Raw genomic sequence first — 20,047 nt, 5'->3', positions numbered from 1 at the left:
CAAGTGGGATCTTTGACCGTTTCTTTTTGCACAATCTCTCTCATCCAGTGACCCGGGGTTCTCCTCTGCACTCTAGCTCAGTCCACAGGTTTTCGATGCGGTATAGGTTTAAGATGGCTGTGGGAAGAGCTTGGCCATTTCTGCAATATTTAATTCACAAAAAACACCTTAATTAACCTGGAGTGGCAATGAACTGCACTGTACATCAACAGCAAGTACGTTTTTTTTTCTCTGATTTTCACAAAACTTGCTAGGTTGTAAATGAGTTTTAATATAAAATAAGAGACTTGGGAGTCATTTTTTTGTGGTTGTTTTTTATTGGACACAACACCTTTTATCTTCTTCACTCAAACGACAAATCGCCTTATTTAAATTACCAGCAGTATTAGTAAAAAATGTTGTCTTTTACAAAAAAGGATCAGCGCTTAGCCTCTGTGGGCATCCGGGATGAGGACAGTTGACTGCATACACACCAAATGACGAGCAAACAAAATGAACAGAAGCTTCCCTGCTGCCGGAGTGCTTCAGACAACTATTCAGAAACTACTGACATATGTGCACAAATGTGGAAATAACTGTACAGTGCAAACGTACGTACGCAAGGGATTTCCTCACATTTAACATCCCATCCGGAACAACAATTCAAACTTTTGAGGTCACATCTTTTGCTTGATGCGATGATCCTTTGAGCAGGTGCGTGAAGTTTGGGATTGACAAAAATTAATTTAAAATAAAGACAGCATCACGAGACAAACAAAACACATGAGGTAACACAAACATTTTTACAAAAGCTATTGTAGATTTGTCATGTGTCAACAATTTCTTAACTACCCAGATTTTGGCAAATCAAATCACTTTTTTTTTTCCTTACGCATGTCTGTATCGTATAAACTACAAATAAAAAATAAAATAAAAATGTGGTTTTCGAGTCGGACATTCACTGCGACGTTTTCATTTCTAGTCGTATTTCTATTATCACAGTTATCTATTATTGTCATGTTGTTATGGTATAGTATTTTAATAATGATATTTTTAACCCTCTCTGTCTTTGTAAACAAACAAAACTCCTCCCACTGGGCGAGTTGTCTTCTGTGGTTTGACAGTCTGCTTTTTAAACTGCTTCTTGCCTTTCAGCCGTTTATAATTCATCCTTCGTGGGGGACTCGGTGTCATCCTCCTCTTCCTCCTCCTCTTCTTCTTCGTTCTCCTCCTCGCCATCTTCCTCCTCCTCTTCATCGTCCTTTTCTTCCTCCTCCTCCCCCTCCTCCTCTTCATCGTCGTCCTTTGCCTCGTCTCTCCTCTGCTTGTCCTCTTCCTCGCGAATCTTTCGCTCCTCCTCATCTTGACTTTCCTTCATCTTCTTCTCGGCATCCTAGGTTGGGAATTTTAAAATGAAGAATATTTAGGGTGGAAAAACTATAAAAAGGGCAAAGATTTTGTTTACATACTTTGGTTTTGCCCCATGTGTCGTCACCGACTTCCTCAGCCAGTTTTGGGTCATTTGTGATTAGGAAGTTGTCAAAGATGGTGCCCGACTTGACCTGCACACAAAAAAAGCAATGATAAGGATAAATATTATTCAAAGCAGTTAGCATCATCACTTAAAAATGTAATCAAGATTAGAACTGTCTTTTATTGTAACATTTTTGTAGAGAGTTGTTTTCTCTTATACTTGCGTGACAAAAAATCTTTACAAATTAAGAATTTATTGTTGTTTATTATCTAAATTCATATTAGATGTGGTTACGGTAACTTATAATTTTAAAATTATTTTTAGAAAAAGATTGGCGCATGCTTTTCATTTGGCATGAGTTCATTTTTGTATTATTATTATTATACACAAAAAATATTTTATAAGACGCCAGGGGTTGCATTTTACGTTACTAACTTTTTACAATTAGTTTTGAGGTGACTGGATGTAAAATTTAAAAAAAAGTGCATCAAAAAATTTTTTAATTAATAAACAATAAAACGTTTATTTTACATTCAATATTTTAGCTTGATCAAAATATAAAAAAAACTACTGCTGTGCTTGCTAAAATGTTTGTCTTTTCTTGATCACAGTCGATTCTCAGTCTTTCAGGTCTTGGTAATCTGCAAACATTTAATCGAGCGAACTAGAAACTTTTTTATTTTCTGAAAGCATTCAAAAATGAGTCGGGTGATAATGCCTGATGCGGATACTCTTCCATACTTGTTTGCCACAACCTAAATAAAAAAATAATAATTATGCATCTCGCGTTACCTGCCACAAGTCCAGTCCAATCACGCCAATGCTGTCATATTTGTAGATCTCAGAATCGGCGGTGTACTCCGGGTTGTCAACCTCGGGATGGATCCACTTCCCCTTGTAGGCGGGGTTGCTGACCTCTTTGGGCTTCCATTCACCCTGTTGAACACAGCACACAAATATTTCTCCTCTTCTCATGGTCCATTTGACACCCGCAGGACTGCAGCGACGACAGAGTATTTTTAAAACAGATTATTCTACTGTTTATCCTGTGCATATATTATTTTTGTCCACTTGGCATTCTCACACGCCTTACTGTAATATTTTTTATTTTTAGTGTGTGGATTTAAAAAGGCGGGGCCTGGACTGGTGAGTGACGTGGGAGTCAGCGAGTGAGTGTAGCGATTCGATTCATCATTCAAGCCCTAATTACTCCTGTCATTCTTGTACCTTGTATTCAGGGTTAGCAATCATGGGAGGCTCCCACTCTCCATCCATCTCATCGTCCCAATCCTCTGGCTTCTTGGCATCAGGGTCAGGAATGTTCTCCGCCTTGTCCCAGTCCTGTCAAACAGACCCCGGCGTTAGCCAAATTCAGCCTGGTGCTCATCCAAGTGGCGGGCCAGCACTCGCCTCTGGTTTGGTAGCGTCTGGGTCGGGAATCTTCTCCCGGTCGTCCCAGTCCTCTGGTTTCTTGGCTTCGGGGTCTTTAACCTTCTTTGGGGGCAAAAAGTCCCAGTCGTCCTCCAGGCTGCCAGATTCCACCTTCTTGTTGTCGATCTTCACCTCGTACGTGTTGTCGGGGTTGACGATCAACGTGTACAAGTGAGTGAATTCGTCATCCTGAGGGGCAGGAAAACATTAATGTTAGTCAAATGAATGCCCTGCAAACAATAGGAATAGCTTTACAATTGAAACGTGTTACAAACCCTGGATGACTCACCTTGCATCTGATGTCTTTGTTAACCAAGTGGTTTTTGCCTTTGTAGTTGAAGATCACGTGAACTTTCTTTGTGCCGGGCCCGCAAATATCAGGACCTGCACACAAGAGGTCTGAAATTCAACACGGACATCGGCGAGGCACCCGGAACATCCTGACGAGTCCACCGTACCAAACATGATGTTGTAGACCGAGTCCCCGTGCATGCTCTCCTGCTTGAGGTCTGAGGGGAAGACTTTGACGTAGCCGCCGCCGCAGTCGATGCTCTGTTCGTGCTTGACGGTGAACTGGATGACCAGGGGCTGGTCCTTGTTGCCGAAGTCCGCGAAGCGTGACGACATCGCGTAGAAGCGGGCGTCCTGACTCGTCTGCAAACCTGTTTGAATTGGATTGCCAACAAGAGATTACTTTTAGGAAGCACATTGGCATTTTTTATTTATATTGTGACAACAAGTAAAAATGACTAAAGCAATTATGCTATTGGGGGAATGATAAAAGGCTGGACATTACACTCTTTAAATATTTAAAATTTATTTTCCCCCTTCACTTAGTTCTTCATGGATAAAAGCCATTCATCACCCAATCCACTCACCTTTGTCCTTTTCTGCATCACCATAGAACTTGCCAGCGGTCAAGACAAAATTGCCGTAGTCCGTCTTGTGCTTGGATTCTTCCCAGCGACTCTTCCAGGCATCTACACACGCAAAAAGTTAACATTCAGGTATAATATAATGCCATTTTAAGTGCAGTCCATTTTAATAAAATCATTGCTTAAAATGAATTAATGAATAAAATAAATAAATAAATGGCAATTTCATTGTTTTAACTGTACAGGTTTACAATAATCCTAATATTCTGAATACTAAATACAACGTAATGTATTGACATTTTGGTCATGATGCTGGTACTTTGATAGCTATGCATTTTTTTATTATTATTATTATTATTATTATTATTTAGTCGGGGGGGGGGGGGGGGTACAGTCAATGACCAGGGAAGGGACGTACAGAAGGAGGGGGGAGGGGGAGCCGCACTGTGGTTTGACCATACGTGGGGGAGGGGGGTGTCAAATTTAGTGATGATGCACACTAGATGCTCGCAAAATTAAGTAATTCATGTATAACTTGAGGCAAAAATCATAATTTGCAAATTACATTACATTACATTACATTACATTAGAGGCTGGTGGAGTTCCCATATGTACATGTACCGATATAACCCTATCAACACGATACAGTCAGATTTAACTCAATTGAGACTAATAACACATAATTATAATACACAATAAACAATAATACACCAATGTAGTTGGATTTATCGGAAAATAAGCTTACCACCGTCTTCGAATTGCTCTCGGAAATAGACAGTGGACTCGGCCAGGACACAGGCGGCCGACACGGCCAAAAACAGCAGCGACAAGGCGGTCATTGTGAGGAGAAACACCCCGTCAAACTATCTCTAAAATTAACACAATTATTAATATTAAATTTCTGCTATTGCTCGATGGCGTTCAGTGGCCACCAAACGTCCGTTAGTGCCGTTTCACTGAAATCATGCAGCCTTCGCCTCTCGGCTGGGAACAGATGTCTTAATCTGATTGGCTGTCGGCGCCGGAGCTCGGCCAGGAAGTTCGACTCCTCTCGGCCAATCAAAGGAGCGACTGCGTTGACGAGCTGGAGTTTAGCCAATGGACGAAGACCACGCGTTCGCTTGATACACACCCAAAGGAATAGTGATGCATTTTTTGCACATCATGAAGTCACAATCAAGAAAGACGAAATCTTAGTTACTGCATATCTTTCAAAGTGTTGCTAGTCTCTACAGTTATTTGGAAGGTGATTGAATTATGCAACGACTAAATCGTATATCAAAGTGTTTCAAGTCAGATATTTGGAATGTGAATAAATAAGGTACACAATGAAGCTACAGTTCACAATTCTTTTTTATTCGTTTGGTTTTGGCATATAACAGAAATAATGTGAGGTGTTTTTTTTCATATTCACTTAGATGTGAAATTTCAAACTTCCAAAAGCAAAATCACGTGACAATAAATAAACATTCACCACTTAAAAAACTATAAAAACAATGACATGGTAGCAGTTCTCTTAACTTACAGTGATTAAAACATACTTTTAAATAATCAAAACAAAATTTGACACAATGTTACAGTACACAAATTGCTTTTCAACACCATGTCCCTCATGTTTCCTTCTAACAATTCAGTTCTTTTTACATTTACGGGTCTTCAACAACAAAGGCCGTTTAACACTGCACGGCCCTTGATCTGCTTCAATAACCGCAACTTGAATGTTAAATAAGTAGTCAAATCAAGTTGAATGTACAGTACTGTACCAGTAACCTCAGACTTCGAGATTTACTCTTTATTACAACATCGATTAAGTGATATAATTGTTTTAAAAACCCAATGATTTCCGCCACCCTGACTGCCTGGTGGAAGGCACTAGAATTGACAAAAGCCCAAGTGGAGCCCTGCGGGCTTTCTCCCCTATGGCATAACCCCGACTTTCAACTTAACAACCAACCGCTTTATTTAGGTGTGTGGGAGCAGAAAGGAATTACACATCTCCACCATCTCTTCTCAGATAATATGTTTATATCATATACATCCTTGCTCCAAAAATACAATATAAAAAACGTACTTACATTATCTACAAGTTAAAAATATGATAAAGAAAAAAATTCCAACACTTCGGGGTACGCTCCAACCGCCTGTTTTAGCTAAAGATATTAACAAGCTTTCTCCGACAACAACAAAAAAAACTTTCAAAAATGTATAAGCTACTTTCATATACTGATAAAATGTCTTTACCCATCTCGAAATGGGAGACAGACTTGTCTATAGCACCGGAATCTGACTTTTGGATTCAAGTTAGTGAAAACGCATTTAAAATGACAAAACACACAAATTTACAACTTATCCAATATAACATTATTCATAGAACATACATTACTCAATATATGATGAAGAAAATGGGACTCTCAGACTCCGACATTTGTCTCCAATGTTTACAAAACACTACAGACACTTATGTTCATGCTTTATGGTTATGTACTCCGGTTATGTACAGTATTTCTGGACTAAAGTCTTAGAAAAACTTTCCGCTATTTTGGACTGTAGGATACCTTTATCTCCAAACTTGTGTTTGCTAGGTGACCTAACAACAACTGACTTACCACATAAACAAATTCAATCTACACTTGTAGCCCTTACTATCGCTAAAAAAACAATTCTTGTTAACTGGAAAAATAAACAAACTCTGAATATTGACCAATGGTCTAACCTCCTCATAAATCACATTTTAAAGGAAAAAATATCTGCCTAAAATAAAAACCAAATATCAAAATTTATAGAAACATGGTCTACGTATATAGAATTTTTTAACCTAATTCTGGTTACTTAATTCTGCCTGTTAGCGAGAGCCACCACATCGTGATAACTTACATTGATGTTTCTGCATTTGGCAATTTATTATTATGTTATATTATTAGTATGGGATTTTTTTTTTTTAATTACACACACGCTCGCACATACACATACTCACCCACATACAAAAAAAGTATATATATATATATATATATATATATATGTATATATATATATATATATATATACAGTATATTTAAAAAAAAATTTAAAAATTGTTTATTTAAATTTTTTTTTTTTAAAAAGGAGAGCAATGATGATGTCAAATCGAATGAACAATACTGAGCTCTCCTTAAAAAAAAAAAAAAAAAAAAGACTCCTCTCGGCCAATCAAAGGAGCGACTGCGTTGACGAGCTGGAGTTTAGCCAATGGACGAAGACCACGCGTTCGCTTGATACACACCCAAAGGAATAGTGATGCATTTTTTGCACATCATGAAGTCACAATCAAGAAAGACGAAATCTTAGTTAGTTTACTGCATATCTTTCAAAGAGTTGCTAGTCTCTACAGTTATTTGGAATGTGATTGAAATATACAACGACTACATCGTATATCAAAGTGTTTCAAGTCAGATATTTGGAATGTGAATAAATAAGGTACACAATGAAGCTACAGTTCACAATTCTTTTTTATTCGTTTGGTTTTGGCATATAACAGAAATAATGTGAGTTTTTTTTTTTCATATTCACTTAGATGTGAAATTTCAAACTTCCAAAAGCAAAATCACGTGACAATAAATAATAAACATTCACCACTTAAAAAAATATAAAAACAATGACATGGTAGCAGTTCTCTTAACTTAACAGTGATTAAAACATACTTTAAAATAATCAAAACAAAATTTGACACAATGTTACAGTACACAGATTGCATTTCAACACCATGTCCCTCATGTTTCCTTCTAACAATTCAGTTATTTTTACATTTACGGGTCTTCAACAACAAAGGCCGTTTAACACTGCACGGCCCTTGATCTGCTTCAATAACCGCAACTTGAATGTTAAATAAGTTTTCAAATCAAGTTGAATGTACAGTAATAACACTTAACACATTTCAAAATAAATAGTGCAACATAAAGATCGGTGGAGGGTGGTTAGACAATAGCACGGTGCAAAAGTCTTGGAATTATAGTTTTTGTATCGATTCTATTATAAAATGTCACGACCACAGTGAAAAGGAGCGCAAAACTAATGTCCCAATACTTTTGCACAGTCTATACAGTGGGGTGAATTCTAAGCTTGAAAGCAATTTTACTGATGCACAACCACCAATAGATGGCAGCGACGCCATTTTAGATGAGATCGGCCCAGTGCGAGTCCACTGTGCAAATGGATGCATTTTGTCAAACCTACCTTTGCTCTACTTTTGATTATAAAAGAACGGAAAAAGGCAGAAAAGACAGAAAACCTGGCTGGGAGTTAAACTCATTCACTGCCATTGACAGCTATAGACGTCCAAAATTAATTTGAACTATTGCTTATTAGTTTAACATATTTTTGTTAACAAGAGTATGAAAACCTAGATTTTTTTTGTACATTTAGAACAGATATAAAACTTGTGATTAATCGTGGGTTAACTAGTGAAGGCATGCAATTAATTACGATTACAAATTTTTATTACCTGATGCCCCTAATTTTTTAATAATATTTTATTTTTATTTTTTTAATATATCTTTTTAAATTTTAAATGTTTTTTATGTAAAGAAAAGATTATTAAAAATTAGGGGCGTCGGGCGATTACAATTTTTAATCATGATTAATCGCATGACTTAACTCACAATTAATCACAGATTTTATATCTGTTCTAATACAATTTTAAAAATCGAAGTTTTCATACTCTTGTTAACAGAAGTGGGGAAAAATGTTAAACTAATAGAAATAGTTCAAATGAATTTTTGACGTCTATAGCCGTCAATGGCAGTGAATGAGTTAACTTGTATGCCAACAGCCATATTTTTTTTAACGGTTTAATAAAAAAAAAAATTGCCACCTCTATGTAAATAAAACAGTTTTATCTTAAGTGAGCAAACTTCCAATAAATATAATGATTTCCCCAATGTAGTTCTCAAGTGACAACATAGACGCACGTCCTCCTTCGCCGCCGCACGACCGATGTGCGACGCCACTTTGTTGATCCCCCTCACACAGGAAGTGCTCTTGTTGTCTAATCTTGCGTGAGTGACCTTGACAGACGCGTGTGCCGCACACCTCCTCCAGGTGGCAGTCTTTTACTTAGCGAGAAAGAAGTTGATGCGCTGGGGGATGGACTTGCACCCCTGGGCCGAGAACAGTCTCTCCTCCTTGGGGATGTACAGCATGGCCTTGGCCACCTCGTCCAGCGTGGCCTCCTGCGTCTCCAGGCCTCGGGCGGCGAAGGCGTCCTTCGCGCACAGCTTGACGTGACGGTACTCCAGAGGTAGGAAGGGCACGAAGAAGTCGATCAGGTGGCCGGACATCAGCTCGCTCTGGGAAAAACCGCCTGCAAGCAGACGGAAAGAGGAGGGGAAAATGGCTGTGTCAAAATGGGTGACTTCTTATTTCATTTTGGGCAACAATTTTGGGTTTTGCAGAGTGGTGTTATAGCCGCTTAAGTTGTATTATAAAAAAAAATAGACCAAGATTAACTCATTCACTGCCATTGACGGCTTTAGACGTCAAAAATTCCTTTGAACTATTTCTATTAGTATAATGTTTTTTCCACTTTTGTTAACAAAAGTATGAAAACCTAGAAAAAAAATGTTTTTTTTGTACATTTAGAACAGATATAAAATTTGTGATTAATCATGAGTTAACTAGTGAAGTCATGCGATTAATTAAAATTAAAATTAGGGGCGTCAGGCGATTAAATTTTTTAATCGTAATTAATTGCATGACTTCAGTAGTTAACTCACAATTAATCACAAACTTTATACCTGTTCTAAATGAACAATAAAAAAATTCTAGGTTTTCCTACTCTTGTTAACAAAAGTGGGGAAAAAATGTTAAACTAATAGAAATAGTTCAAATTAATTTTTGACGTCTATAGCCGTCAATGGCAGTGAATGAGTTAATCAATTCAAACAGTGGTAGAAAAAAAGTTTGAAAATTAATTATCTTGGCCACATTTATTTTTTAATAATCACAAAAAGCTGCATTTGAACAGGAATGTGTAGACTTTTTAGATCACTTGGAGAAATTCAGTGTTTTACCTTGAGGACCCCCAAAAGGCGACTTCTACATACCTTGAGCTTCCATCGTTTCGGCTCGCAGTCGGTGTTCCAGATCCTCCATCCCGATGTCTTCTCGGTTCTGACCGGAGTGCCAAAAGTCCAACGCGACGTCGTTGATCATCGCCCCGCCAATATTACTGGGCAAAACATTGACAAAAACGTATATCGGATCTGGATGACAATTAACCCAAAATCATCTAAATGAATCCAACAAACATTACAGGTTTCTTTTTTGGACATGTTTATGACTATTTTATTTTTAATTTCGTTTTCTTGCCTGTTTTGCAATCAATTTCAGACATTTTTGGCAACTTTGTGGACATTTTATGGCATTTTTCAAGATTTCTTCTTTTGTTTTTGGACATTTTATAGCTACTTTTTAAAAAAGTTTATTTCTGCCTTTTTTTTTTTTTAAATTTATTCAATTCTCTGACATTTTTGGCAATTTTATGGGCATTTTATGGTACTTTTTGCCTTTTCCTCTTTGGATTTTTTTGGTCACTTTATTTTATTTTATACATTTTTATATTAAAACATATACCTTTCATCTTTTTTTGACAACTTAAAATTTTGAACTCTGACATTTTTGGAATATTTAGTTGTTCTTCTTTTTATCTAAAGAATTAATTAATTTAAAAAATATATTTTATCTAAAAAATACGGAAGAGGATTAGGGCCAGTGAAAAAAGAGAAAAAAAGGTGTGGCAGGATTCTAATTTTATTATAAGAATTGTCACTTTAAAGTCAGAATTCTTTCTGACTTTATTCTCAGAATTCTGACTTAAAAGTGAGAATTGTCACAATAAATTCTGACTTTATTCTCAGAATTCTGACTTTAAAGTAAGAATAATAGTCGCGCAAAAAAAATGTCAGAATTCTGACTTTAAAGTCAGATTCTCAGAATTCTCATGACAGTTCTCAATTTAAAGTCAGAATTATGAGAATAAAGTCAGAATCCTGCCAAACTTTTTTTTCTCTCTTCACTGGCCCTATAATCTTCTTTAGTAAAATTAAAAAAAAAAAAAATCTACAATGTAATTTTTTTTTTTGATCCACAGGAAGCCACAGGAGAGGGACTAAAGAGCCACGGCTTTGCAGGTTTCAAACCCCTGTCCCAACCTGAGGAAGAGGAAGATGGCCTTGCGGTAGTTGACTCCGTCCACGTTGTCGTAGTGGGCCATGTACGGCTTGATGGCGTCGATGAGGCCCGGGTGGAGCTTCTCGGCTTCGTCGATGATGAACAGCGTCTGGGAGCATCGCAGGACCGTGTCCCGGATCGCCTCTCTCAGCTGAGCCTGGAGAGGAGAGGTTAAACAACTTGAGGATTCTTGGAGTCCGGTCGATTTTGATTCGTCGATGATATACATGACTGTAGGGTCACTACTTGTTAATGTGTGCAACAAAATACAAGACAAACTTGTTCAACTGTTACAGTTCTATTGCAATAGAGTGATTAAAAAGCTTGATTTGAATGAAAAGATACAGAATCATGTATTTTATGGGTGATACTACAAAATATAGTGACCCAGTATCATTCTGAAATGCAACATATTGTGTAACATTTGTGCACACTGGACGCCGATCACTATGTGTTTGATTTTGATGATCCGGTCCATAGCGTTATCATTCAACGTAGATTAAAGATTGAACTGGGCAAGGACCTGACCGGCATGTTCTTGGCGGCGAGCCCTCACCTCCTGTGTCTCACCTTGTACGTGTCCACCATCCTGGCGTGATGAAAGTGGAACGGGGCGATGAACAGGCGGACGCACTCGCTCTTCACACCGTCGCGGTAAAGATTATCCGCAATCATCCGGGACACAAAGTTCTTCCCGGTGCCCGACCAGCCGTGGAAGGAGAGCGTCAGGGGCTTGTTGGACTCTGGATTGTTGATGAAACCCTGGATTGCCTTCAGAACCACCGACTGGGCCAGGTGCTGCCCGTGAAGCTTGATCTGAAGATCGTGAGCCAAACCTACAAAAAAGCGACATGTTTATGACAAACTGGAGTAGCACAGATTTATTATATCATTTGAAGTATTTATGCAGAATATTAATTTGCACTTGAGTTTGGGCTCTTGTTGAATTCATCTTTAAAAGCAAAATCATGACTTAACTCTTCAACGTAGGAATATATGCACAACCTGACTGAAAATTCTCAATTTCAATAACCAAATGCATTTTAAATGTGGATTTCTTACCTAAAATAATCATAAATCCACAACTATTTAAAGAAAAAGCAGCATTGCATCGGGCCAGTAAACTATCACTGTCTTTTACATAAAACAGCGTCATTGTAGAGTTGTACTACCAGTGATGTTGTTGGTCACCCTGCAGTCTCCGGTCTCGCAGCACTGACCCAGATTGCAGTACCAGCGGTAAAGCAGGTTCGTGGAGTCCTGGAGGAAACCGGTCCAAGGGTCCCTGGTAGGAACTGTCCATGCAAATCGTCAAATCATTTTTATTGAACAAAACCTCCATGGCTCTTCTTTCTCGCTTCACTTACCTTGCTGCGTCGCATCGTCCTGGTGGGGTTGACACTCGCCCTCCCAAATGTTGCAGTAAATGTAGTTAAAATAGTACGAGGTCGTGTTGGACAGCGCGTCCAGCTGGGAGAAGTAAGCGTGTGCGGGTACGGCCAGCAGTAGAAGCGGCAGAAACGTTGAGCCAAAGCGGGGAAACATGAGGGAAGACGGCGAAGCACCGATTCTTGGGGTTGCTTCCAATGAGAAGGTGTAGCAAGCTAGCGCGCTGCTAAGCTAATACAGGAGAAAGGGGTGTGCTCGATTTTGAGACCGGAAGTAGCGACGAAGACCCGCCCTCCACACGTTTTGACGTCACCACAAATCGTACTTTCCAATAAAGTGCACATTTGACGTACGCAGCTATATGTTCACTTTCACAGGAAGATATTTTAGGGGGGTGGCTCGTTGAAGCTAAGCTTTTGACATCTACGATTTTGTATGTTAGATCTAAATTCGTGCATTACCAGAAATGAGCTCTGCACAAACCCATTACCACTGGTTTTATGATTGGACAAATTGATTAATCCAGGTGGTTCTGGCCAATGAGGGCAGGCACACAGGATTTGTGCCAAGAGACCCTAATATTTATCAATGACCAAAATCCAATGTTTCACTTATTTTATTCAGTACACATCACAAGACAACAAAAAAAAGCCTCAATGGGCTAGCAGTTTAGCAAAATTTTTCAATTTCAGTTCACAATGCACAACACTGGTCCAGGTCAACATACACAAATGCCTGAAAGTCATCTTGAGCAAGCAGCCAACACAACCTCGACTCAAGTGGTGTGGCAAGGAATTTCATTCTCCTGTTACTTTTCACAAACAGTAACTGGTCTTCTGTCTGAAGATTCTGGCAACAGCAACCTAGAGGAATACATAACATGAATCACTGTGCATGAACCTTCACAAAAAGCAAGCAATTTTGTTGGCCGCAAGATCAGACAAGATGGAACGGTTGTGGTTATAATCAGAGTTCATTTGGCAGAATCTTTTCATCATACAGTGGGCCCATTTTTTGCATTCCTTGATTAAGAGTCAACGTCAACTCACCATGTTCAGCCAGTAAGCATGCTGCAGACAAGGGGAGACAAAGAAAATGACTACATGTGAGGTGCGGTTTTGCTCCGCATATGAAAGCAGTGTCACTCAGCAACAGATGTTATCCACATTGGAATTCAGGTCAGACATTTGTTGAGACATCACTGAACACTTCACTGTGTACTTTTACAAATGACTGGTTTCTTTCTCACCTTCAACTTAACCATGTTTGATGGCCGCGACTGCATGAGGGGTCGTTTCACCTCCTGCGGGACAGAACAACATTCAGTCAAAACACACCCAAGTATTCTAAACAACGATTAGTAAGCAGACCTTTCAGCTAGAGCTAATGATTACTCCATGATGTAATTGTCAGCAGCATCTTATCATCATAGGTCAGTCAAGGAGAAACGCGTCACAATTTTAACTTACCCGACACGGGGACTTCCACTGACTGCAGTCGTGCTCATTCTTAGCAAACCTGCATCAGAAGACTGAATTAATTTGTTTCTTTAAATGAACATTTAACATGAAACTACCGCAATCAGGGTCAGAAATGTGTTTGATATCCTCAACTGGATCAGCGACCTGATTCACATTCATCACGCCTGACAAATGAAGGCCCCATTCACAGCCAGCATTGCCTTTGGTTCACCAAATAGTTTCCAAAATAGCCAAGTCAAAATTTCTATTTGCAATGTTGTATGCGCCCCCACTAGTTAAATCACTGCATTCAGATTAGATTTGCAGAAAATGCACTTGTTAAGCCATCTGAAGGGCGGCCATTTTGCCTTGCCACGGTGCCAAAGGGCTCAGATAACGACCAATCACAAGACCACCTGTCTTTGGTCTTGATGTCGTTAAGATGAGCCCTGAGCAACTGACGTCATTTTCAGTCGCCAGCAAGCGGCCACAACTGGGTGGGTGTTTAAACTAATGGAGGTGCAAAGCAAGCACATGTTTGGCTTGACGGTTTGTACAGATTATGCTAGACAGATGTCCCAAATTCTGATCTTATATATTTTCATCTACGCTCTGATAACCAAAATATTTGCAATGTCAGGTTTGAATAGGGCCTTTAAACACTTTTATTCATTCAACGTACCGCAAGAATGATTGTGCCGTTCTTCCAACAAAGCTTCATCGAGCCTGGATGAGAAAAAGGGAACAATTTAACAATGCACTTCTACTACCAGATCCGAAAAAAAACACATTCATTCCACATGTCAGATAGGAGCGAAAGAATATTCATCACAGAGTATCCGCTGAACTATGCAATCATCATTGTAGTGAATTTAGCAGTTCTGATTACTATAAAAGTCAACGTACCATCTTGTACCACGCGGCCCTTTGCCTAAAAGAAATAAAAAATACATTAATTAAACCCGCTCTGTGAAGTTTGTGCCCGAGTTGTGTCAAGAGCTAACATGTCAGATAGGAGTGAAAGAATATTCATCACAGATTATCTGTTGAACTATGAAGTCATCACTTACATCAGCCACTTGAAAATAAAATGTATATAAAAATAAGCTTACCTGCATATAATCTAGGAAACACCTGCAATCAAATCACAAGATTTTTTTAAACACTAGGAGACAGTTGGCAGCAAAGTCAGCAAACTAAAGCACTGTTTCAGATGAAATTAATCTTTCACTCTTTTTCAGAGAGATTCCCAATTGTTTTTTTAAATCATCACCAACAGCTTCCTCACGTGAGAAAAAAAAAAACATTTATCAAGTTTTACCTTTTCCGACAATCATGTGGGTGATTCAAGCACCAAGTGGACCTTCAGAAGAAAATCAAATACATTAGCACGGTATATTTTCCACGAGCTCTTGAAAACAATCATTTGTTAGTGCCTCAGATGTCAACTTGGTGGGTTGGGTTTCATCGTCATCCAGCTCGTCAAGAGTAGCAAATAAATGTCATCATGGCAACAAAAGAAACACTTCTTTGCAACGCTGCCTAGTGCGTGCCTGAAGCAGGGGTGGGCAAAGTCCGGACTGGAGGTCACATGGCTGTGTATCACTAAAATTTCATCCATATGATTAAAGCTACAAACCCACAAAGTAGTAATATTTCCTGAAAGGCTTCAAGTACACAAGACAAAATATGAAATAATTAAATTTTTATTGTACAGTGCATCATGAACATGCAGTGCTAGTTCTGACAGGGCCGCCACAACTTACTTGGCCGTTTACAAACAAATATGCAGCCCTTTGAGTCAAATGTTTGCCCACCCCTAATAAAGTACAGCGGACCCCCACAACTTGCAGGGGATTGGGCCGGCATGCAAACAATTTTCCAAAGAAAAAAACTCAACAAAGTGAATCTGCTGGTGTGCAGGGGTCCGCTGCAATTTGTATAGCACAGGCCACATTAGAGAAGCTTAAAACATCAAAATAATTCTGTACTGACCAACTTTAGTGAGTCTATTCTTTGATGCGGACTCCAAAAACCTGTAAGTAAACCACATTTTAGCAAAGCGATTCCCACAAGTCATTTAAATAAATTCATTTTACATTTAGTCTCAGATTAAAAGATTGTCAGAAATCACTTCTGTCCACTACTCTTATATTTAAGGGCATCACAGACTAAAACTGGTCCAACATGTTGGGGAAATGTCACTTACAATTCAATAGATTCCCACATCTTAGAGATTCGTCAAACTTCTTTGATGCGGCCTCCAAAAACCTGAAAATAAAGCCACATTTTACCAAAAGGGATTCTCACAACGGAGTTAAAAAATATATATATTTAGTCTCAGATAATAGATTGTCAGAAATCACTTCTGTCCACTACTCTTATATACAAATGCATCACAGACTAAACCAGGTCACGTTCGAGAAAAGTGACTTACAATTGAGTAGCATCCCGCATCGTTGACTCAAACCTGGAAAAGGAACGAACATTAACAGGGTGATTAATAACAAAGGAGACTTAGAACAAATGCTAGCTTGAAGAAAAAAAGCTAACAGCAAGCTAAGTGCTAGCTTAACACGCGCGTGTGCCCCACGTTGTCAGGATAGTTGGCGTTTCTTCACATCCATTCCGATGTCCCTACCAACACTTTATCATCATATAACAGTGGGGGGGGGGGACATTAAATAAAGGCGTATTTACGATAAGCCGGTGAAAAAAACGCTATAAATAAGATGCATTGTTAAATTTGCTCAAGACACGTGGCGAAGGCCTTGCTAAGTGCGCCACATTAAACAAACATTAGATAAATGTTACGCATTACAGTTACAATTAGATTAACACAAGAGTATCATTGATTAACAATGACGAAAACACTAGTAAATTTAACATCAACATTTTTTTCCAAATGTGTAAATGACGAACTACACTCACCCAAGAGAAGCGCAGGAATGAGAGCGTTCAGAGGGTGGAGGGCCATTTTATACTAAGACTCATTTCCCATAAGCCCGTGCGGCAGAGCATGGGCTGATGGGAAAATTGCAACATCCCCCCCCCCCCCCCCCCCGCCACCCCGGAAAAATCAAGCACTGAATTTAACTTGCTGATGGGAAAATGGCAGGGGTAAAGAACATGGATGACAGCCAAGAAAATCGTTAATTTTTTAAACCCCCCCAAAAAAACCACACACATCAGCAAATATATTATCTCAATTACTGTTTCAAACATTAAAGTGCTAATTTATATTTTTTGTTTCCTTTTCTAGATGTGTGGAGATGGCGCCAAGCTCTTTTCATATGCGTTTTTATTTTTTTATTTTATTGCTTTATTTAACAAATTGAATTCAAACGTCAAAATAAGGCAACAATTAAGTGAACAATATTCATCATCACCGCAAACTTTTCATATAAGTTACATCAACGTTGACAGCTAAAATGACGTCGGCAGGATTCGAACCAGCTCGGGGAGACCCCAATTAATCACTCGGTGCATAAACACTGCCAAAGAGTACTGCTCTCACTGTAGCAATGATGTTATTATTTACAGTTTCAGACGTCAGTACAGCGTGGAGAAAAACGGTTTGGTCCACTGCTTTGTGTCAATGTCCAATTTGTGAACATCGCACAATTTGCATTATTGCTCATCAACCACTTTAAAATGGCCTGCTTATAACAAACTGCTCGTTTCAAAGTTATCGGACACCGAACATCGGAATTCAGCAGTGATTTGAACCGCACGGGCCTCTTGACAGTAACACCGATAGTCAAAGTTATTGATTGGTCTATGATTAATTAGCAACGTGGAGATTCAATTTAGCATGATGATGCACTTTACCACTGAACTACATACATTCCCTATTATTATTATTATTATGAGGTAAACGCTGACATGACACGTGACAACGAAAAGCATCACGTTGTCGGCAGGATTCGAACCTGCGCGGGGAGACACATCTCCTTAAACTACTCGGCCGCAACAACTTACGACTACACTTTATGATGAAGACTTTGAAATTGCTCGTAAAACCGAACAATTATGGCAATGATGTGTATGCCACGTAATTGTGTAGATTCTAAAACAACCTGCTGGCAGACGTTAACGCCGTTATAAGTGTTAATATTTCTTGCCATTCACAAATCCTTTGACACTCTCCGCTAAACTTGAAAAGTTCTCTCACCTCGGAAACTCTGGTATCAAAATAAATTCCCAATTGTGGAGGACTTCACGTGCAATTTTCTACTCGACATGTGGTATTTACCGTAATTTCAATACCACTTGAAGGCAGCATTACGTCACATTCCTCTTTAGAGGCTGTAAATGAGGTGGAAATAAAATAACTAGCCGTAGACAAAATTACATTAGATGTTCTTCAGCATTTTCAGTTGGAATTTATTTATTTATTATTGTATCATCCATTGCATTTTGATCCAGCGTCTATGTCAGTGTAACTCAAGAAATGAAGAACATTTTGGGAAAATAAAATTTGAGTTGAATAGAGTAGAATATCCCTCAGTGTTCACAATTTGAGTGGGAAAAAAACCCACATGAATTGTACGGTAGCACTACTACCAAAAAAAACTGTGTGTGTGTTTTTGTTTACAACTCCCTCTAACCCTTAAGCAAGGTGATGCGTACGGAAGAGAACATTGTCATCATGGAACAAAAAGCCACAAACGATCATTTGTTCAGGTTACATAGAAACACATTCATGAGATTGTTCAACGTCCTTTCAACTTCGACAAGCATTGTTGATAACCTTTAAATTGCATAAGTGGATTTCTATCAATGTGTTCAGATTCCATGGCTTCTGTGGCCCTTAACCGTATCCTACGATGACCAAAACAAACTTGAAATGAGAGCAGAATATCAAACGTGACCACAGGATGCTTTCTCAATCATTTCATTATGCTCAAATATTTTGCACTATTGCCAGAAAGAAAAATTAAAAAAAAAGAATATATGTATATCTATATTTATATATAAACAACAGTTGCAGGCAAGCAGAGAACATCTTCCCCGCCTAGTTAAGAAGGTTCATCCATTCCACCATCGTCATCATCATCATAAGGCTGCCAGACTCTTGGAGGGGGCTTTGCTTTCTTCGGTCGCCAGATTCCCTGAGATGTCAAGCTCGGTTTTACATGTCAAACGGTTATTTATTCCATTTCAGCACCCTGGATGAAGAATTGGGGCCTCGCTGCTAAGGTAAGGAGTCAAGCGTTACGAATGATCATCTTGGGTGCCTTCGGTTTAATATCATTCGTTTCCATCGTTATACAGTCAGATGCAAAGCAGCGTACGCGACGTCATCGGCGCTCAGTCAGTCCAAGGCTCGGACAACGAGTGGTCTTTGCTAAAGAGTTCTTATGAAGACTCTGCAGTGTGCGTTCAAACTTAATGCATGTAGTGCGAGGGGGGGGGGGGGGGGGGGGCGGCGTCCATGTACACGTTTCGCTCCTCAGGGTCGAGGAGAGGCTAGTCTCTTTAATAGTGGCTCGTCGTACACCCAGCACTCGCCGTCCTCGTGGAATAGCTGCACACAGAGAAACAACACTTAGTCAGATGACTGTTGCGAAAAATTCCACTAGGTCAGAGGTCGGAAACCTTTTCTGTCAAAATGGCCATTTTAGGCCAAATAAATAACCAAAAATGTGTCTGGAACTGCAAAACATTTGAAGATTGGGTTTGTTTTTGTAATTTTTCATACAATTTTGGCAATTTTTGGACATTCTATGGCTATTTAAAATAAATAAATAAATAATAATTCTGTCTTTTTTGCTATAAAATTTCTGACATTTTTAACAATTTTGTGTATGTATAGTAATTTTTAGGATTTATTTTGTTTTTGGACATTATGGTTACTTTTTGAACATTTTCTTTCCAGCCTTTTCTTCAATGCGTTTTTTGCCTTTGGGGGCAATTTTGTGAACATTTTATGGTACATTTTGGGATTTCTTATTTAGTTTTTGGACATTATATAGTTTTTGAACGTTTTCTTTTCTGCCTCAAAGTTTTCTGACTTTTTTTTTTTTTTGCAATTCCCAAGATATTTTATGCAAATGTTTGCGATTTCTGTTTTTATCTGGCCATTTTATGGGTACTTTTTGAACATGGTAATTCTCTGCTTTTCCTCTTCCCTTTTGGACATTTTTAGGTAATTTTTGAAACTTTTTCCATCTACCTTTCATCTCTCTTTTTTTGTCAATTTAAATTGGACTCTTACATTTTTTGAATACTTA

General features: G+C 38.7%; 3 protein-coding genes and 6 non-coding genes across 18 annotated transcripts in view; all 9 read right to left on the bottom strand.

Annotated features, from left to right (window-relative positions):
• Positions 1-294: 294 nt before the first annotated feature.
• On the bottom strand, positions 295-4,748 carry LOC144062740 (calreticulin-like). Its single transcript, XM_077584412.1, has 9 exons — positions 4,505-4,748; positions 3,763-3,864; positions 3,343-3,546; positions 3,174-3,268; positions 2,864-3,073; positions 2,681-2,794; positions 2,246-2,389; positions 1,449-1,541; positions 295-1,372 (listed from the first exon to the last, which is right to left on the bottom strand). The coding sequence occupies exons 1-9, from the start codon at positions 4,596-4,598 to the stop codon at positions 1,139-1,141; spliced, it is 1,290 nt and encodes a 429-aa protein (XP_077440538.1). The 5' UTR covers positions 4,599-4,748; the 3' UTR covers positions 295-1,138.
• A 2,478-nt stretch (positions 4,749-7,226) lies between these two features.
• Positions 7,227-16,806, bottom strand: tor3a (torsin family 3, member A). Of its 3 annotated transcripts, XM_077584246.1 has the most exons (17): positions 16,743-16,806; positions 16,249-16,281; positions 16,021-16,082; positions 15,807-15,847; positions 15,133-15,174; positions 14,924-14,945; positions 14,718-14,742; positions 14,494-14,537; positions 13,821-13,869; positions 13,601-13,654; positions 13,401-13,421; positions 12,330-13,214; positions 12,135-12,257; positions 11,533-11,798; positions 10,944-11,119; positions 9,837-9,961; positions 7,227-9,094 (listed from the first exon to the last, which is right to left on the bottom strand). In XM_077584246.1, the coding sequence occupies exons 12-17, from the start codon at positions 12,505-12,507 to the stop codon at positions 8,844-8,846; spliced, it is 1,119 nt and encodes a 372-aa protein (XP_077440372.1). In that variant the 5' UTR covers positions 12,508-13,214; positions 13,401-13,421; positions 13,601-13,654; positions 13,821-13,869; positions 14,494-14,537; positions 14,718-14,742; positions 14,924-14,945; positions 15,133-15,174; positions 15,807-15,847; positions 16,021-16,082; positions 16,249-16,281; positions 16,743-16,806; the 3' UTR covers positions 7,227-8,843. The 3 variants fall into 3 exon arrangements, with proteins under 3 accessions (XP_077440372.1, XP_077440373.1, XP_077440374.1); XM_077584247.1 differs by having other exon boundaries at positions 14,718-14,945; XM_077584248.1 differs by having other exon boundaries at positions 12,330-13,421.
• Positions 14,605-14,681, bottom strand: LOC144063241 (small nucleolar RNA snR60/Z15/Z230/Z193/J17). The gene has a single exon (XR_013296550.1). It is a non-coding gene; the product is annotated as a small nucleolar RNA snR60/Z15/Z230/Z193/J17 (small nucleolar RNA).
• Positions 14,813-14,886, bottom strand: LOC144063242 (small nucleolar RNA snR60/Z15/Z230/Z193/J17). Its single transcript, XR_013296551.1, has one exon. It is a non-coding gene; the product is annotated as a small nucleolar RNA snR60/Z15/Z230/Z193/J17 (small nucleolar RNA).
• On the bottom strand, positions 15,014-15,092 carry LOC144063237 (small nucleolar RNA SNORD79). Its single transcript, XR_013296546.1, has one exon. It is a non-coding gene; the product is annotated as a small nucleolar RNA SNORD79 (small nucleolar RNA).
• LOC144063245 (small nucleolar RNA SNORD75) lies at positions 15,915-15,984 on the bottom strand. The gene has a single exon (XR_013296554.1). It is a non-coding gene; the product is annotated as a small nucleolar RNA SNORD75 (small nucleolar RNA).
• On the bottom strand, positions 16,148-16,216 carry LOC144063246 (small nucleolar RNA SNORD75). The gene has a single exon (XR_013296555.1). It is a non-coding gene; the product is annotated as a small nucleolar RNA SNORD75 (small nucleolar RNA).
• Positions 16,400-16,480, bottom strand: LOC144063240 (small nucleolar RNA SNORD74). Its single transcript, XR_013296549.1, has one exon. It is a non-coding gene; the product is annotated as a small nucleolar RNA SNORD74 (small nucleolar RNA).
• Positions 16,807-18,161: 1,355 nt separating the features above from the next.
• Positions 18,162-20,047, bottom strand: part of osbpl9 (oxysterol binding protein-like 9) — a 41,212-nt gene continuing 39,326 nt past the window's right edge. For all 8 annotated transcript variants that reach the window (XM_077584737.1, XM_077584738.1, XM_077584739.1 and 5 more), the window contains one exon: positions 18,162-19,341. In XM_077584737.1, the coding sequence (XP_077440863.1) occupies positions 19,267-19,341 (75 nt within the window). In that variant the 3' untranslated portion in view covers positions 18,162-19,266. The remainder of the gene's footprint in view (positions 19,342-20,047) is intronic.

The sequence above is a fragment of the Vanacampus margaritifer genome, chromosome 13, assembly GCF_051991255.1.
Source record: "Vanacampus margaritifer isolate UIUO_Vmar chromosome 13, RoL_Vmar_1.0, whole genome shotgun sequence".
In the NCBI taxonomy this organism is placed as follows: Eukaryota; Metazoa; Chordata; class Actinopteri; order Syngnathiformes; family Syngnathidae; genus Vanacampus; species Vanacampus margaritifer.
The sequence above is the reverse complement of the archived record's forward strand: the minus strand, read 5'-3'. Positions and strand labels throughout refer to the sequence as shown.

What these genes read in the sequence shown, in the direction of transcription:
- tor3a (XM_077584247.1), bottom strand. Translation starts at nt 12,507, where the DNA reads ATGTTTCCCCGCTTTGGCTCAACGTTTCTGCCGCTTCTACTGCTGGCC. An exon ending in GGATGGTGGACACGTACAAG is followed by an intron (nt 11,120 to 11,532) that starts GTGAGACACAGG and finishes TCTCCTCTCCAG; the next exon opens with GCTCAGCTGAGAGAGGCGAT. An exon ending in GCCATCTTCCTCTTCCTCAG is followed by an intron (nt 9,962 to 10,943) that starts GTTGGGACAGGG and finishes TGTTTTGCCCAG; the next exon opens with TAATATTGGCGGGGCGATGA.
- LOC144062740 (XM_077584412.1), bottom strand. Translation starts at nt 4,598, where the DNA reads ATGACCGCCTTGTCGCTGCTGTTTTTGGCCGTGTCGGCCGCCTGTGTC. An exon ending in TGATGCAGAAAAGGACAAAG is followed by an intron (nt 3,547 to 3,762) that starts GTGAGTGGATTG and finishes CAATTCAAACAG; the next exon opens with GTTTGCAGACGAGTCAGGAC. An exon ending in TTGCTAACCCTGAATACAAG is followed by an intron (nt 2,390 to 2,680) that starts GTACAAGAATGA and finishes TGTGTTCAACAG; the next exon opens with GGTGAATGGAAGCCCAAAGA.